This window comes from Vigna unguiculata, chromosome 6 (genome assembly GCF_004118075.2).
Source record: "Vigna unguiculata cultivar IT97K-499-35 chromosome 6, ASM411807v1, whole genome shotgun sequence".
In the NCBI taxonomy this organism is placed as follows: domain Eukaryota; kingdom Viridiplantae; phylum Streptophyta; class Magnoliopsida; order Fabales; family Fabaceae; genus Vigna; species Vigna unguiculata.
In genome coordinates, this window is record NC_040284.1 from 30,187,125 (window position 1) to 30,205,574 (window position 18,450).

The 18,450-nt window shown below is 34.5% G+C and overlaps 3 protein-coding genes across 3 annotated transcripts; 1 reads left to right on the forward strand and 2 right to left on the reverse strand.

Moving 5' to 3' along the window:
* Positions 1–697: 697 nt before the first annotated feature.
* Positions 698–6,262, forward strand: LOC114187518 (ABC transporter B family member 9-like). Its single transcript, XM_028075785.1, has 12 exons — positions 698–1,005; positions 1,306–1,360; positions 1,492–1,667; positions 1,882–2,103; positions 2,196–2,434; positions 2,516–3,041; positions 3,126–3,399; positions 3,568–4,207; positions 4,288–4,516; positions 4,601–4,867; positions 4,952–5,215; positions 5,327–6,262. The coding sequence occupies exons 1-12, from the start codon at positions 751–753 to the stop codon at positions 5,969–5,971; spliced, it is 3,792 nt and encodes a 1,263-aa protein (XP_027931586.1). The 5' UTR covers positions 698–750; the 3' UTR covers positions 5,972–6,262.
* A 1,336-nt stretch (positions 6,263–7,598) lies between these two features.
* On the reverse strand, positions 7,599–12,822 carry LOC114188606 (ABC transporter B family member 9-like). The gene is made up of 12 exons (XM_028077177.1): positions 12,601–12,822; positions 12,382–12,436; positions 12,037–12,209; positions 11,738–11,959; positions 11,409–11,647; positions 10,772–11,297; positions 10,368–10,641; positions 9,635–10,265; positions 9,289–9,517; positions 8,937–9,203; positions 8,595–8,858; positions 7,599–8,397 (listed from the first exon to the last, which is right to left on the reverse strand). Exons 1-12 carry the CDS (start codon positions 12,820–12,822, stop codon positions 7,756–7,758), a joined length of 3,744 nt encoding a protein of 1,247 aa, XP_027932978.1. The 3' UTR covers positions 7,599–7,755.
* Positions 12,823–13,848: 1,026 nt separating this feature from the next.
* LOC114187223 (protein SRG1-like) lies at positions 13,849–17,591 on the reverse strand. Its single transcript, XM_028075407.1, has 4 exons — positions 17,245–17,591; positions 16,911–17,155; positions 16,462–16,783; positions 13,849–14,268 (listed from the first exon to the last, which is right to left on the reverse strand). Exons 1-4 carry the CDS (start codon positions 17,494–17,496, stop codon positions 14,005–14,007), a joined length of 1,083 nt encoding a protein of 360 aa, XP_027931208.1. The 5' UTR covers positions 17,497–17,591; the 3' UTR covers positions 13,849–14,004.
* Between the last annotated feature and the right edge of the window lie 859 nt (positions 17,592–18,450).

The window sequence follows — 18,450 nt, forward strand, 5'->3', positions numbered from 1 at the left end:
TATTATTTTATAAAAATTAATTAAAATTAATATTGAAGTAGTAAGAAAATCGGTACGGGGATGAGTACGAGATTATACCCATTACTTGGTAGGGATGAGACAAAAATTTGATACCAGTTAAATTTAATCATGGAGATGAGGATGAATTTTTTTTTTTATAAAAATGGGTATGGGATAGCGAGATCTATCTACGCATCACCCGCTATCATCCCTACTCATATAGCTAAAGTATAACTAAAATATTTAAAAATAGTTCTTTCATTTAAACATGGTTAATATAGAGAAGTATATTTGAATATTTGTGTAAAACTATCTATTAATGATAAAAAGTATACTTAAATGGAAATAAAGGATAATATTATCATTTTGAGACATATATAACAAAACTTGTTGGTTTTTATACTATTGTTCTAAAATTATATAGGAAATAATTTTTCAATTAGTTGACAAATTCTTCTGGATATATCAAGAAACACAAATTTCTAAAATTAGAAAAGAAAAGCAAAAGTTCTTCTAGATCTGTTACCCACCATAAAAATATTAACAGAAAATTTGTCTATATTTTTTACTAATGTCATACATAGAAAAAATAGAAAAATGTTCCATCATGACGATAAAGTATTAATTAAATGACTGATATGAATAGAAACATATTAACTGAATCATGTAATCTTCCACCAATAACTCTTACCACTTCTCTCACTCTTTTCTTCCTTATTTGGTTTGCTCTTCATCTCTCTTGAGCCAGCCATGGCACACAACACCGACATGCCACCTTCTTCTACGTCACCTCAACACCATGAAAGAGACAATGACAACCAGAAGGTTCCCTTCTACAAGCTATTCACTTTTGCAGATCATCTTGACGTGGCCTTCATGGCCATTGGCACAATCTCTGCCATGGCTAATGGCTGGTCGCAGCCTATCATGTCTGTCATTGTAGGAAAGCTTATCAACACCTTTGGCTCCACCGATCCATCAAATACCATCAAAGAGGTTTCTAAGGTATATGTGTGCATGCAATGAAAGTTTTTTTCGTTTCTTTTTATAGTATCTGCTCCAACGGGATGGGGAATACTCATAACACAGACAAGAATGGTTCTTTATGGTTCAAAATAATCCTGGTTATGTAAAAGGGTAAGAAGGAGGACCATTGAACACAGTCTTGGTCTTTATATGCAAAAGGGTTGTTTTCCTTGATTACTACATGCAAAAAATATTACTACTCTAATAAAATTACAAATTTGGCATTACGTCTAAAGTAACATTAACTTTATGTTTTGGTACTCTTATTTCAAATTTCAGGTTTCGTTATTATTTGTATACTTGGCTATTGCGAGTGGAGTTGCCTCGTTTCTCCGTAAGACGACACACGCTTCTTTTTCTGTTTATTTATTTCTTAGAGACTATATATTATGTTGTGTTAGTTCAGTGTCAGATAATTGCAGAATTTTGATATCAGGGTTACGGTGGTTTTGTTAAATGTTGCAGAGGTAACATGTTGGATGGTGACAGGAGAAAGACAAGCTGCGAGGATTCGAGGTTTGTACTTGAAAACTATATTGAAGCAGGACATTGCTTTCTTTGACACTGAGACAACAACTGGTGAGGTTATTGGGAGAATGTCTGGTGACACTATTCTCATTCAAGATTCCATGGGAGAAAAGGTATCATAATCCAAGATAATCTCAATTGTTATTATGGGTCATGGTCTGCAAGTATTACGTTAACTAGTCGAGAAAATTTAAACATCGATAATAATGATGAAAAAACACTGGCAACATAATATTGAAAAGAACAATGATAAACACTAATTTATGCTAACGATTTTTTTTCTGACTTCTCATCCTTTGTACTTACGATAAAAAATTATATTGATAGGTTGGGAAGTTTATACAACTTGCTTCAACTTTTATTGGTGGCTTTGTGATTGCCTTTGTAAGAGGATGGCGACTTACTGTTGTTTTGGTCGCATGTATACCATGTATTGTTGTTACTCGTGGAATTCTGTCCGTGTTGATGAGTAGAATGTCAAGTCGTGGCCAAGCTGCTTACGCAGAGGCAGGAACTGTGGTTGAACAAACAGTGGGAGCTATCAGAACAGTAAGTCACAGTCACACAAATTAGTTGTAGAAAAAAAAATGAATGATTTTTATCTAACCATTGTCCTTGAATTTCTTCTGCAATGTAACTAGGTGGCATCTTTCACCGGTGAGAGAAAAGCAATAGAAAAGTATAATATCAAGTTAAAAATTGCTTATAAAACTATGGTTCAACAAGGGATGACCTCTGGTTTAGGAATGGGGTTACTTTTGTTGATTGTCTTCTGCACCTATGCACTTGCAATGTGGTATGGTTCTAAACTGGTTATTGAGAAAGAATTCCAGGGTGGAACCGTCATCACTGTAATAATAGCTCTTATGACTGGCGGAACGTAAGATTTTTTCTGGATTTCACATAGCTTAGCATTCCTAATGAAGAACTGAAACCTGATTAATCTTTCTAACATTCGCAGGTCACTTGGTCAAACATCTCCTTGCCTAAACGCATTTGCCGCAGGACAAGCAGCAGCATATAAGATGTTTGAGACAATTAAAAGAAAGCCAGAAATTGATGCTTATGACACCAATGGTGTTGTCATGGAAGACATAAGGGGGGATATTGAACTAAAAGATGTTTACTTTAGCTACCCTGCAAGGAAAAATGTGCAGATCTTCTCTGGATTCTCATTATATGTTCCCAGTGGCACAACTGCTGCTTTAGTGGGTCAAAGTGGAAGTGGAAAGTCTACTGTGATAAGCTTATTGGAAAGATTCTATGATCCTGATGCTGGAGAGGTACTGATAGATGGCGTCAATTTGAAGAATTTTCAGGTTAGATGGATAAGAGAACAAATTGGGCTGGTTAGTCAAGAACCTATTCTGTTTGCAGCAAGTATCAAAGAGAACATTATGTATGGAAAAGAAGGTGCAACTGATGAGGAAATTAAGTCAGCAATAACACTTGCCAATGCCAATACGTTCATTGACAAGCTGCCTCAGGTGTAATAAATGTTCCAAAATCAATTCTCGTTTTAGGTTGCTTTCTTTTATTAATTCTATTAATGTGTTTTATTCTGCTAGTAGGGCCTTGAGACAATGGCAGGCCAGAATGGGACTCAACTTTCTGGTGGGCAAAAGCAGAGAATTGCAATTGCAAGGGCAATTTTAAAGAACCCAAGAATCCTTCTTCTTGATGAAGCAACTAGTGCATTAGATGCCGAGTCCGAACGTGTTGTTCAAGAAGCATTAGAACAAGCCATGTCAAAAAGGACTACTGTAGTTGTTGCACATCGCTTGACAACAATCAGAAATGCTGACACCATAGCGGTGGTTCATCAAGGAAAAATTGTGGAGGAAGGTTAAACGTGAATCAATTGTTTTTTTCTTTATGTGTGTATATCAAAAGTAGTTTGGGTCCATTTTCTATATCATGTTAACTCATTGTCGCAATCTATGAAAGAAAATTCAATTTTTTGAGACATCTTGGAACAAGGTGTTCACTTTTGACGCTTGGTTTTATTTGTAGGAACTCATGATGAGTTAATCAAGGATGTTGATGGTGCTTATTCTCAGCTTATTCGCCTACAGGAAGGAGCTACGGAAGCTGAGGGTAGCCATAATTCTGAAGCAGAGAAGTCAAGTAACAATGTTATTTTTGATAGTCACATAGCTAGATCTTCCACTCAGAGAGAAGTTTCATTAAGCAGAGATTCATCTAGTAGACACTCACATGGATTTACTCTTTCTCATCGAAGTGGGGTACATGAATCTGTAGAAATAGAAGATGGGGATGTTGAAAAAAGTAAAGGTGATGCTAAGAAGGTTTCTTTGAGACGTTTGGCCTACTTAAACAAGCCTGAAGTTCCTATGTTAGTGCTTGGATCCGTTGCTGCAATAATAAATGGTCTTGTCTTCCCTATGTTTGGCTTCTTGTTTTCCTCAGCAATATCTATGTTCTTTGAACCTCCAGAAAAACAGCGGAAAGATTCTAGGTTCTGGGCACTTCTATATGTGGGTTTGGGTTTAATTACTCTTGTGGTCATACCTGTGCAAAATTACTTCTTCGGCGTTGCCGGAGGAAAATTAGTAGAAAGAATTCGTTCACTGACATTTGAAAAGGTTGTCCATCAAGAAATCAGTTGGTTTGATGATCCTGCAAATTCAAGGTATGTTAGTAAGATATTTTAATTATTATGTGTTGCAATTTCTTATACTCGTCAACTAAAGGATATGAATCACTTTCCAGTGGTGCAGTTGGGGCAAGGTTATCTAGTGATGCTTCAACAGTGAAAAGTCTAGTTGGTGATACACTGGCCCTCATTGTGCAAAACTTATCAACAATCATAGCTGGTCTAGTTATATCATTCACTGCTAATTGGATTCTTGCTTTCATTATTCTGGCTGTGTCACCCTTGGTCCTTATGCAAGGATTTCTTCAGATGAAGTTTCTTCAAGGATTCAGTGCGGATGCCAAGGTTAGTTTTACTTTCAGTTTTGTTTGAAATTATGCATTATGGAATATGGATGGATATCAAGAGAATCTTTTGACTGCTGTGTAGGTAAAGTACGAAGAGGCAAGTCAGGTGGCAAATGATGCTGTTGGTAGCATCAGAACTATCGCATCATTTTGTGCCGAATCGAAGGTGATGGATATGTACCGTAAGAAATGTTTAGAGCCAGAAAAACAAGGTGTTCGGTTGGGGCTTGTGAGTGGTGCAGGATTTGGTTTCTCTTTTTTGGCTCTGTACTGCACAAATGCTTTCTGTTTCTACATAGGATCTGTTCTTGTGGAACATGGGAAAGCAACTTTTCCAGAGGTTTTCAAGGTGAAATAAGTCAACCAAAACCTTTCGCTCCATGCTTATTTTGATGTTTCTTTTGATCTAGTTCTCACCACAAAATTTGTGCAGGTCTTCTTTTGTTTAACAATAACAGCAATCGGCATTTCCCAGTCTAGTGCCTTGGCACAAGACACCAACAAAGCCAAAGATTCCGCAGCTTCAATATTTAACATTCTTGACAGTACACCCACCATTGACTCCAGCAGCAATGAGGGTAGAACACTAGAAGCCATTTCTGGTGATATTGATTTTCAACATGTCAGTTTTAGTTACCCAACTAGGCCTCATATTCAAATTTTCAAAGATTTGTGTCTAAACATTCCAGCTGGAAAGGTAGTCAACTGATACTTGGATATTTCAGTAATTAAGCTTTTGAGTTGTACAAATAAACTTTATCTGGGAACATGTAATGTAGCTACATTGTTGATATGAATGTGTTTGCAGACTGTTGCCTTGGTTGGAGGAAGTGGCAGTGGAAAATCAACAGTGATCAGCCTCTTAGAGAGATTTTACAACCCTCACACTGGACGTATACTACTGAATGGAATGGATATAAAAGAGTTCAGACTAAGCTGGTTGAGACAGCAAATGGGTTTGGTTGGTCAAGAACCTATTCTCTTCAATGAAAGCATTCGTGCCAACATAGCTTATGGCAAAGAAGGAATTGCCACAGAGGAAGAGATAACTGCAGCAGCCAAAGCATCCAATGCACACCAATTCATATGTGCTCTTCCCGAAGGCTATGACACCCATGTTGGAGAAAGAGGCACACAATTGTCAGGAGGACAAAAGCAGCGCATAGCCATTGCAAGAGCCATGCTGAAAGATCCCAAAATCCTCTTGCTTGATGAGGCAACTAGTGCACTTGATGCAGAATCAGAGAAAGTAGTTCAAGAGGCTCTAGATAGAGTGAGTGTGAGTAGAACTACAGTAGTAGTAGCTCACCGTCTTACAACAATTCGAGGGGCTGATATAATAGCCGTAATGAAAGATGGAGCGGTAGCTGAGAAGGGAACACATAATGAGTTGATGAAGATTATTGATGGAGTCTATGCATCATTGGTCGCTCTACATACGACTGCATCGTAAATTTCTTATCAAGCACCATTGCTTGGAAAATGGTTGGTTTCCAGAGACATGATCTTCTCATTATTTCAAATTCTCGAAGTAATAAAAGTAGAGGATGTGAATGTCTATGATTAGAAGGGAGTAGTGACGTTTTATAATGTTAGAGAAAAAATGACATTCTTTGTCATTCAAAAACACATAAAAGATGTTTTAATAACATGTTCAGGTACGATGATGGGCTGATTTGTCTTTGAATATGATTTAGAGTGTTAAATGTGATAATATTCAGCATCAAATACGACAATTGCTCGGTTTCTCTTCACCATTCTTCTCTTTCCATGTTAGTTCTATTTTTTATGTTTTTATGGTTTAAGCTATCTTTAAGGCTTTTTGAATGAACTTATGAAGCATCTTAAAGTATAAGTTTGTTTTCTCTGTAAGAAACTCAATACAAGCATCTCTACTGTTTCTTGCACCGCTAGGTATAAAAGCAACATTATCGGTGAGCATAGCTTCTATAGAGATGCTTGTATAGAGTTGCTTTTTACGTGTTGTGTATTTAATGTCACGAATAAACTTTTTCTTAATTTTTATTTTGTTATATTCTTAAGTTTAATGTGTTTTGTATTTTAATTATTTTATGTTTATTTTACCTCTAATTTCTATTTTGAGTGTGTTAAATAACTTAATAGAAAACATTTGTGGTGGAGGAAAATAAGAAACATATTTTGGACAAGAAAAAAAATCAATTTGAAGTAGATACCCGTGTCGGGTGCCACTAAAATCCCGTCTAGTACTTCAAATACAGAATTTTGTTAAACTACACAAGATTAAGCGGTGGAAAAGTGAGGCTGAAGGTCCTTCAATTCGTAAAACCTAATTCTAAGCGGTGCTGAGACAATGCTGAGCGTAGGTATCATAGACATGTCAAAAAATGAGTATTTAATCTTGTTTCTCCCGAAAATTTTGGATCATTCCTCGTTTTGTACAATTTTATGCATTTGAAAAATATATTATAAACGATATTGATATTAATATTATTATTAATAACTTTTCATATAATCATGTTAATACAATATAATGTATCACGCCATTAGCAGCGAACTCACAATATTTATACTAGTAGTTACCCAAAAATTAAAAAATTAATGATCTTAGTGATAATATTTTATTTTGTAGAACATGTGTGTATTCAGGGTCTCTTAGAACTGTACATTTTTTTTTTCATTTAATGAGGCAATCAACTTAAATATTAATGTTAAGCTTTTCAATATTTTACCAACTAAATTTTAATTTAGAAGATGTTTCTAAATAAGTTTTTACGAAAACTTAAAATCTTCCAATTTTCGTCGTTATCACCACCAATCTACACTCACTTAATTAGATTCTTACTAATGATAAAAACCCAACATATCATCAGCTAGTATTTGATTATAAAGAGAAACTTTATGCCCCCCTAGTTATTATTAGCAAATATACACTCTTCCAATTATTATTGATGTTTTATTTTTTGTTCTAAAATAATTGGCCTTTTAAAAGTTCAAAGACTTCAATTATGTTCTTGTTCATTAGATACTATAAGTAATTACTGTAAAATTGAATATCAAAAAAACCACTGTAATAAAAATTTAATAATACTTACGGAAAATTTCTCTCCAGAATCTGGGGAATGATCTTTAGATGTGTTTACAAGACTTTAGAATGAATTTTCAAGTCATTTAAGAAAAAAAGAAGTGATCAAGTTGCAAAATTTGATGCTATCTAGTGACGTGTAATGTACATGGCACTGGCATTTTTTTTTCACACTATGATTGACTAATATGCAGAGATACCAATGAAGCATAAACTCCATCAATCTTCATCAACGCTTCATGGTTCCCCTTCTCAGCAATGACCCCATTTTTGACGACTGCTATAATGTCAGCACCTTTAATTGTTGGAAGACGGTGAGCTACCACAACGGTAGTTCTATTAACACTGACTTTATCAAGAGCCTCTTGAACCACACACTCAGATTCTGCATCAAGTGCACTGGTTGCCCCATCCAGCAAAAGGATTTTGGGGTCTTTCAGAATGGCTCTTGCAATGGCTATGCGCTGTTTTTGTCCTCTTGACAGTTGTGTCCCTCGTCCTCCCACAGGGGTGTCATAACTATGTGGAAGAGAGCATATGAACTTGTGTGCATTTGCTGCTTCTGCTGCTGCAACTATCTCTTCCTCTGTGGCACCTCCCTCTTTACTATAAGCTATGTTGGCACGAATACTGTCATTGAAAAGAATAGGCTCTTCACCAACCAAACCCATTTGTTGCCTCAACCAACTCAGTCTCAAGTTTTTTATATCCACTCCATCGAGTAGCACACGTCCAGAATCAGGGTTGTAAAATCTCTCTATGAGGCTGATCACTGTTGATTTTCCACTCCCACTTTCCCCAACCAAGGCAACGGTCTACACAGACATATTTCAACAATGTTATCATATAGTCTCAAATTAGTAGATTTGTACAACCCAAAAGCTTAATAATTAGATATGTTACCATTCAATGCAAATCTTTATTACCATAGTATCGAGATGAAACTAAAAGACAACATCAAATGCACCTAACAAGTTATACCTAAGTTTTGTTCTTAATGATTAGTGGTTACCTTTGCAGCTGGCATGCTTAGACACAAATCCTTGAAGATTTGAATGTCAGGCCTTGTTGGGTAACAAAAGCTTACTTGTTGTAGTTCAATATCACCTTTTATGAGGTCTAGTGTTTTGCCCTCATCACTGCTGGAGTCAATCGCTGATTTGGTCTCAAGAATTTTGATTATTGAAGTTGCAGAATCTTTGGCTTTGTTAGTATCTGGAGCCAAGGCACTACTCTGGGAAACACCAACTGCTGTAACTGTTAAGGCAAAGAAAACCTGCATAAAATCTATAGTAAGAACTATATCAGAAGAAAACATCAAGTTAAGGTGGACCGTTACATTACAATGACATACCTTGAAAACGTCTTCAAAGGTTGCTTTCCCGTCTTGCACAAGAAGCGATCCTACGTAGAAACAGAAAGCATTTGTGCAGTATAGAGCAAGAAAAGAGAAGCCTAGTCCTACACCACTAACAAGCCCCAAGCGAACACCTTGTTTTTCTGGCCCTGAACATTTCTTCTTGTACATATCCACCACCTTTGGCTCAGCACAGAATGATGCAACAGTTCTAATGCTACCAATAGCATCATTTGCCACCTGACTTGCCTCTTCATAATTCACCTATACAACTCAAAGGAAACTTGTCAATATGTGCCTACTTTCTCATTTCTGCGGATGGAATCAGCAAAACAGAATTTAGACCAACCTTTGCATCTGCACTGAATCCTTCTACGAACTTGGTCTGAAGGTATCCTTGTAGAAGCAACAAGGGTGACACAGCCAGAATAACAAAAGCCAGAATCCAATTAGCAGTGAATGCTATAGCTAAACCAGTTGTGATTGTTGCTATGTTTTGCACAATGAGGGATAAGTTGTCACCGACGAGACTTCTCGCTGTTGAAGCATCAGTAGCTAGCCTTGCACTAACTGCACCACTGCATGGAAATCCATATTTTTTTTTTGAGTTAGATGAGTTGAAGGAATTAATATATGACATGATTGCATGTTTATTTTGTCTTTTATAGTTGGAAGTAATTATCACCTCAACATACCATGAATTTGAAGGATGATCGAACCAACTGATTTCTTGGTGCACAACCTTATTAAATGCCATTGAACGAATTCGCTCTATAAGTTTCCCACCTGCTATCCCAAATAAGTAGTTTTGCAATGTCATAGCCACCAGACCGACAATCCCCAAACCAACAAATAGAAATGACCAAAACATAGAATCTGTCCTAAGCACATCAGGAGGTTTAAAGAACGTGTTAACAGATGATGAGAGCAAGAGTCCAAATACAGGGAGAGTAAGACCATGTATTGCGGCTGCAAAGGATCCTAGTACTAAGACAGGAACCTCTGGCTCGTTCAACTTGACCAAACAGTTAACAGCATCCTTTTGATGCTTCTTATCATCAACTTCACTACTTTCAACATCCCCGTTATCCTCCACTCCAGACTCGTGCAAGGGAATTTGATAAGGAAGAGCAAAACTAAGTGAGAGAGAGTGTCTACTGCTCGATCTTGCAAAGGATGTTCTCCGACTTAGGTTCAAAATGTTGTTATTTGACTTATCTGCTTCTGACTTACGGCTCACTTCTTCTGCTACTTTATTTCCTTCTTGTAGACGAACAAGCCGAGAATAAGCACCATCAGCATCCTTGATTAACTCATCATGAGTTCCTGCAAATAAAGGAAACATGCAGTATGCTTAGCAGACTAAACATGACACCAAAAGTATTGTGCTGAAAAAAGGAACTGAAACAGTAGGTTCAATTTTATTACCTTTCTCCACAATTTTGCCCTTATGTACCACTGCTATGATGTCAGCGTGTCTAATAGTTGTCAAACGATGTGCAACAACTACAGTAGTCCTTGGGGTTATAACCTTTTCAAGTGCTACTTGAACAATATGTTCAGACTCAGAATCTAATGCACTAGTAGCTTCATCGAGGAGAAGGATTTTTGGGTTCTTCAAAATTGCCCTTGCAATTGCAATTCTTTGCTTTTGCCCACCAGAAATTTGAGTCCCATGCCCTCCTACCATCGTGTCAATGCCCTACAAACAGAACAAAACAACTTAGCTTTAAATAATATCGAGGAAAAAATAACAAACATAAAACTTGGTATATCACTTTTGTAAGACACTGTGTGCATAACTATATCCTGAGTTGAGAGATTTGTTGTACCTGAGGCAGCTTATCAATGAATTTTCTTGCATCGGCAAGAGTTATTGCTTTATTTATCTCCTCATCTGTTGCACCTTCTTTCCCGTATGCTATGTTGTCTTTAACACTAGCTGTAAACAGGACAGGTTCTTGACCAACAAGTCCAATCTGTTCTCTAATCCATCTAACTTGAAAATTCTTCAAATTCACACCATCTATAAGAACTTCTCCAGCTTCAGGGTCATAAAATCTTTCTAATAAGCTTATTATAGTTGACTTCCCACTTCCACTTTGACCCACCAAAGCAGCAGTTGTGCCACTCGGAATACAGAATGAGATTCCGGAAAATATCTGAACATCTGGCCTTGCAGGGTATCTGAAGTAAACATCCTTGAGTTCAATATCTCCCTTTATGTCTTCCAAGACAACACCATTGGTGTCATAAACATCTATTTTTGGCTTTCGTTTAATTGTCTCAAACATCTTACATGCTGCTGCTTGAGCCGCTGCAAATGAATTCAAGCAAGGGGTTGCCTGACCAAGTGCCCTAGTTTAACAGATTATCAAGGGATGTAAATTAAGTAAATAAAATTCTATTGATGATCATCAAACAAAAACAGAGCTCCAGAGACTTAAAGAAAAACATTGTGTCACTTACATTGCACCAGTATTGACTGAAATGATAATGTTGAAAACAGTTCCACCATCATAGCCTTTCTCAATGATGAGTTTAGAACCATACCACATGGCAAGTGCATAGGTGGAAAATATAATCAACAAAAGTATTCCCATTCCAAACCCTGAAGCCAGCCCTTGTTCAACAGTTGTAATATAAGATATTCTTAACTTGTTATCATACTTTTCTACTGCTTTTTTCTCACCGGTGAAAGAGGCAACCTGGTTAAAAATCAGGATGTCAAGGAATATTATATGCCTAAATACCAAAAACAATGCATAAACTATCTATCAATAATTTTTGTGTCTTACTGTTCTGATGGCTCCAACTGTTTGTTTCACAACATTTCCAGCTTCTGCATAAGCAGTTTGCCCGCGAATTGACATTATCGCCATCATCACGGATATAATTCCACCGACAATAGCAATACAAGGAATACATGCAAGCAGAACTAGAGAGAGTTGCCATCCTCTTGTGAAGGCAATTATAAAGGCAGCAATAAAGGATGTAACGAGTTGAATAAACTTCCCAACCTGCCAGTAACTTCATTTCAGTACTTCTGCTTTTTTTCTTATATATTGGTCCTTTCCATACGCAAAAAGCAGCATACCTTTTCTCCCATGGCCTCTTGAATGAGAATGGTGTCACCTGAAATTCTTCCAATTACCTCACCACTTGTTTCAGTGTCAAAAAAGGTAATGTCTTGCTTCAATATAGTTTTCAAGTACATGCCACGGATCCTAGCGGCTTGTCTTTCTCCTGTCACCATCCAACACGATACCTCTGCAGCATACAATAAAAAACCTCGTATCAGAGTCCTGGGTTTATTATTTGGAAAACTACGAAGTCCCAATAGGACAAATAACGACAAGATAGAGTGTACATAGTACTCAACTCCTATAATATTATGTACACACATTTGCTTAAACGCAACACTGACATAAAAATATCTTACGCAGAAAAGAGGCTATTCCAGCACCAAAGGCCAGGTAAACAAATAATAACACAACCTGAAATCGGAAGTGTCAATGCAGACATATAAGTTAGTATGAAAGCATATATTATATTCTATGTCAATGGAATAGTTAATACAAAATGGACATGGCAAGAAATGCAAGGCTAGAATAACCCTTGATTCAAGGGTACATGCCAAATTAATGCGTGTTAATTATACCTTGGAAACTTCCTTAACTATGTGGGAAGGATCAGTGGAGCCAAAGGCATTGATCATATTCCCAAAAATTAGGGTCATGAGAGGCTGCACCACCCCATTAGCCATGGCACAGATGAGACCAATGATCATCAAAGTCCTATCAAGGTTATCTGCAAAAGTGAATAGCTTATAAAATGGAACCTTCTCCCGGACTTTGGCATTGTGTTCTTCATCTGATGCCATGGCTAATGGGGTTTAGGATGGCCCTAACCTTCGCCTATGAAAGAAATGGGAAGACAAGAGTCTGGCATAAGACATGTCCTATATTTAAATGCATGCATATGAATCTAATTTGGGCAAAGTATAGCTGTGGAATGTAATGTTGTTCGGAATTCTTTTCGTGTCTTCCCTGAATAATTTGTTTTCAGATCTTAATTATACTATGCAAAGAGAGTAAATTAAGATCGAACTATTTATTTAATAACTTCATTATTTTAATTAGGTCAAGGATTATGTATGCATCGAATGGCATGGAAGGGTTTGTAATTAATTTTAGCAAAACCTATGCGTGATAACTAATATGCAAATATTTTTCGGTTCTCATGATAGTTAGCCAAGAATTATGATTCGTAAAGTAATTTAAGAACGATTAAATTATCTTTCATTGATCAATTTATTTTAGAAATATATTCGTATAAATTTAATGAAATTAAAGCAGAAGAACATGCTATTTTTATCAGAAGCCTTAATTATTTACCGTATGTTAAATTGTGTGATAAAAATATTGCATGATAATATTTTTACTGTAACACTTCTTATTTTAATTTAAACATGATGGATTCCCACATTTTTATGATTACGATTTTGTAATAAACATTCTCAAAAAATATTGTTCAACGAAAAGTATTATGAGTTAAAAACAAATCACGACATATTTTTCTAATTTCATATTCTTAAAAAATAGAAAATCTTTCTCAATCATGTTATGAATCAAACATTATTAAAACACATTTAAACGGCCTTCTCGTAAATAAATATAGAAGAGCGTAGGCAACAAAAAATAAAATGATTTTTTTTATAAAATGTAAAACTAGTGTATTGAGTTAATTTGTACGTTAGCAAAGGTGAAGTTTATACACTATTTATTTATTATAATCTGATTTTTAGAATTTTGAACATGGTAGAGGGCCTTTTTTCTTATTATTTTTTAAAAATATGGATGAAAAGAATAGTTCAAAACTTAGAAAGTAGATTAGAATAAAATGGACATTGAAGAGAGCCGAAAAGTTAGGCTTGTTGGATGGTACAAAATAAAATGGCAGAAAGAGATTTTTCTAGAAAGAGAGCCAAACTTTATTATGATATGATATTTATTGAAGCACAGTGGTTGGAGAACACATTTTAGGTTAGCCATTAGAAGCTAACCTAGATAGAGAGATTTTGATCTGAGATCCTCATACGCTCCAAGTAGGACTTTCCATCCAACTTACGAGTGAAGTAATCTTCAACATATTTGTCCACTCCAGTTGTTTTGAACAGAGGAGGGTTTTCTGGGTTTGTGAGACTAACTGCAGGTCCAATCTCAGACTCAAGCTTCGGGAGATAGAACATAGCTATGGAAATCCTTTCCTTCTCTGAATTCACTGTTGCCCTGTGCTCAACACTTTTGTATGCTCCATTGCTCATAATCTGCACATTCCAATATTTTTCTCTTCAGTTCTTTCTCTCTTCCATCGCCTTTTAATCTGTTGCACTCCTCTTCCGTAACTTTTTCTCTCTTGTTTCCTTCTAAAACTTATATCTTATTTCATATACTAATGGATTAAACCCAAAGTTATATTAGCATGTATTGTAGCTAATTAATGGGTATAAAATTCTCATTATTAACCATCAAGTTATAAATAATAAGTATAGTTAACTAATTAGAAATTGTCATGCATGCATAATGTCAAGTATGCATAATCATTTATTATTATATGTAAAAAAATATTAACATATTTTAACGTATTAAATTAAAAAGTTTGAATAACACATAATGTTTGAATAAAAGCATTTTCAGTTTTTAAAATATCTAATTGTGTTTTTTTTTTTACGTTATAAAAACGATATATCTTATCGTTCTAGTGATCTTCATCTACAGTTAAACTTCTAAAACACTCACACGAGTGAAAACTCCTTTTGGAATGTTCATTTTGTAAACTCTCAGATTATTATTTACACCATTTTCATGTAACTTTTGTTCAGAGGATTTCCATATTTCCATATTGCAGATAAAACAAACATATTAGTTATTTGTAATTAAAGAGGTTAATATTCTTCAAGGTTATTACTTTATTAGTATAAAAATAAATTAAACCCCCTCAATCTCCTTTGTCTGACAAGATAGGCAAGGAAATGAAGAAAAGATAGTTAGATAGATCCAAAATAAAATAATCATATACACTGGTACACATTCTTAAAATGTTTCCGTAAAACGTGACTTTTATTTAGCTAATCTTTAAAGTATGAGTATATGCACTATTTGAGCTGTTTATATATATATATATATATATATATATATATATATATATATATATATATATATAAAGGATGCATTAGACTAATTAATATCTATCAATAAAGTATTAAATAATTGTGACTAGTTGAGGAAATTTATGATAATTTAATTTATACATAAGAAATTCAATCTTTTGACAATTTTCATAAAATTATTGAATAAAAACATTATTGAAGGGTCTATGACTAAGTTTTTGTTATTTTATTGCTGCTTCTAAGTTTTACCCTTATAACCTCCACATTTAGAAACATTTTCATTGAATAATATATCATAATAACTTAAATTAATAGTTTAATATATAGTAAAATATGAGTCCAACTAAAGTTGAAAAGATTAAAAAAAACTTCATTTAGTTAAGTTTTGATGAAGTGATTTTTTTTTATAAATTATATTGGCTAATTTCTAATTTTAAAATATTTAGCGAAAATAACTTTATTTATTAAGTAAAAAAGAACAAATGAAAGTGAATATATAAAAACGGATAAATATATTAAATAAAAAATATTGAAAACAAATAAAAAAATGAATAATGTCTACATAATTTAACTTTACTGCTGAAAAAATAATATAAATGCAAAATAATTTATTTTAATTGCAAATAAATACGATCAACATTTGTTCACATAAAAATCATCTACTGTTAATTATATCATTTTTTTTTCTTAAGGGAAAAGTAGACTTAGATTGTTTTGTCCACAATAAAATATATGGAAGTTGCAACCACAGCATAGGGTCAATTTCTTTTATGTTCAATCCATCTTTCCCATTCAAATACGATATGTGTAAAGAATAAAAAAAAAAACGTGCATGTATTGCACTAAAAATAAAAATAAAAATAAAAAATAATAATAATGGAGTTTCAAAATGCAAGTTATTTGACTGATACAACTTAAGATATAGTAACTTTCAAAATTAAAGTCACAAGTAGCTAAACTTGCAGGATTAAGTATAAATTAAGATGAAATTAATCTCTCCGACAAATAAGGATCTGTGGTCAAAGGATGGGAAAAGACAACTTTGTAAGTTGTGAGCAAGGTTAAAAAAACTAATGAATTTTGCAAGGTGGTTCAAAAACAAAAAACATATTTAATGTTGCGATCCACACATTTTGGAAAAGAATTGAGTATTGAAATTGACGTGTCTGAAAAGTGTCTACCTAGCTCCATTCTCTCCCAATCCACCATTTAATGCATAAATTAGTATAATTTTTTCATACTGTAAAGAGATATAAGACCAGAAGAAATATTGGAAAAAAAAATGTGATAAAAAGTAATAAATAAAACTGGTGAGTGAAGGGAGAGAGAAGAATATGGGTCCATACAAACCTCCAGAATGTCTCCAATGTTGACAACAAGAGCATCTGAGATGACGTTCACTGGAATCCAAGCTCCATCTTTCTTAATCTGCAGGCCATTCACTCCATTCATTTGGTTAAGAATGGTGATTCCTGATGCATCAGAATGAGCAGAAAGTCCCATAACTAACTCTGGTTCAGGGCATGGAGGGTAGTACGTCATCCGAAGATTCTGTATCCCATCCTCGAACACCTCCAACTCTCTCTTCTCTATCTTCAATGCTTCTCCCAGCAACCCCATAATCCTCATACCAAGATCTTGCACTTCGTTTATGTATAACTCTAACACACTCCTGCATATCATATACCTCAACTCATCCATATATCTACGTGCAATTCTCTATGTCGGTTCAGTGATGAAGTTATTTAAAAGGAACAATCAAAGAACTTGCTAAGAGTTAAAGGGTTTTGTTTTGATACCTGAACGACGAAGGGAGCTGCGGTAAAAGATGTGGTTTTCTGATACTACGAGGGTTGGTTTTAAAAAATAACCTATCACCCCAATCGAGTTTTGTATCGTCTGATCTAATCACAGCTCCATAGCCTTCAACATCACCTGGTAGTACCTTGTATTTCATCTTTTCTTCCAAGGGGAGCATGAAGAATCCTTCAACTTCATCTTTCAGTGTTTTCAGCACTGCTGGGCTTATTCCATGCTCCACCAGCTGCATATATATGTGTAAAGAACATACAAACTCAGACCAAAAGAAGAAAACAGATGTGTGAAATTAAGGAAGCTTAATAATTTGCTAACCTGAAAGAAACCCCAATCCCTACAAGCTGAGTCCAATTTCTGCAGCTCAAGTTCCGTATCTTCTCCATGGATCAGTTTTCTGAGGCTGATGGTTGGGAGTTCCTGAGATAAGGTTTCATCTGGGAAAAGTGCGGGTTGGTTATGGCACTGTTGTTGAACATAGCATTCAGGAACTGAAGTGAGCGGTTTCTTTATGAGTTCCTGAATGCTCAACACTTCTTCAAACGTTCTCACTAATTCTGAGTATACCATGATGTTCTTCTCTTCTAATCACGCCTTGTATTGTAACCAGCCACTGTGTTGGTTGTATTTATACAACTATAATAGCAGTGCGCATGATATGAAATTTAAAAATGGAAAACGAATGTGAAGTGAAAACTCCTACGTAGTGCGTCTAAATAAGGAAAATTGCTGCAAGTGAAAATGATATTATTTAACGCGTAAGGTGGGGTCGGCGTATGGAATGAAATGAGATAGAATTTGTTGTCGACAAGGGCAAAACTCATGAATTGTGCTGATCAAGTTTTAATTAAATGATGAATCTGCGGCCTTGACCCCATTTTCTTTAAATTTTAGCACCATTCTGGCCTTTCTTAACTTGCATTAAATTTTTTGAATTTGAATTGTACTTTCCCTCACCTACATCTTTAAAATGTATTTTTCTATAATATTTGAAATGTATTAAAATTTTAAATACGAAAATTCATGTATTTTGAAGCACGATGTATAAACAATAGAAAAAACTAATAAAAAAATTTGGACTTCAATTTTTAAGCAATTTTAAGAAATAATAGAAAACTCAGACCAGATTAGTAAGGAATAACAAATTTAGGAAAGAAAAAACATGACATACCGAAATTCTCGTTGCGTGCTCACAGAGAGCATCAAAATTAAGGATTAAGTCTAACTTATTATTTTTAAATTAATTTATGAGACGAGGATATTGTCTTTAATTGATAACACATATAATAAGCACATATTAGTATTTTTAATGATTAATAAAATAATAGTATATATTTGGAATGTTTTTATTTATTAATTTAAATAAATTATATATAGAAAATTTTTATAAATTATAGTTTATACATTAATTCTAGGTTTAATTAAATTTTAAGATAAATTTATATATTTAAAATTTTTTCATTGATTTCCTAATAAATTTTTATGTTTTATTATATATTAAATAAACTTATATTTTTCAATTAG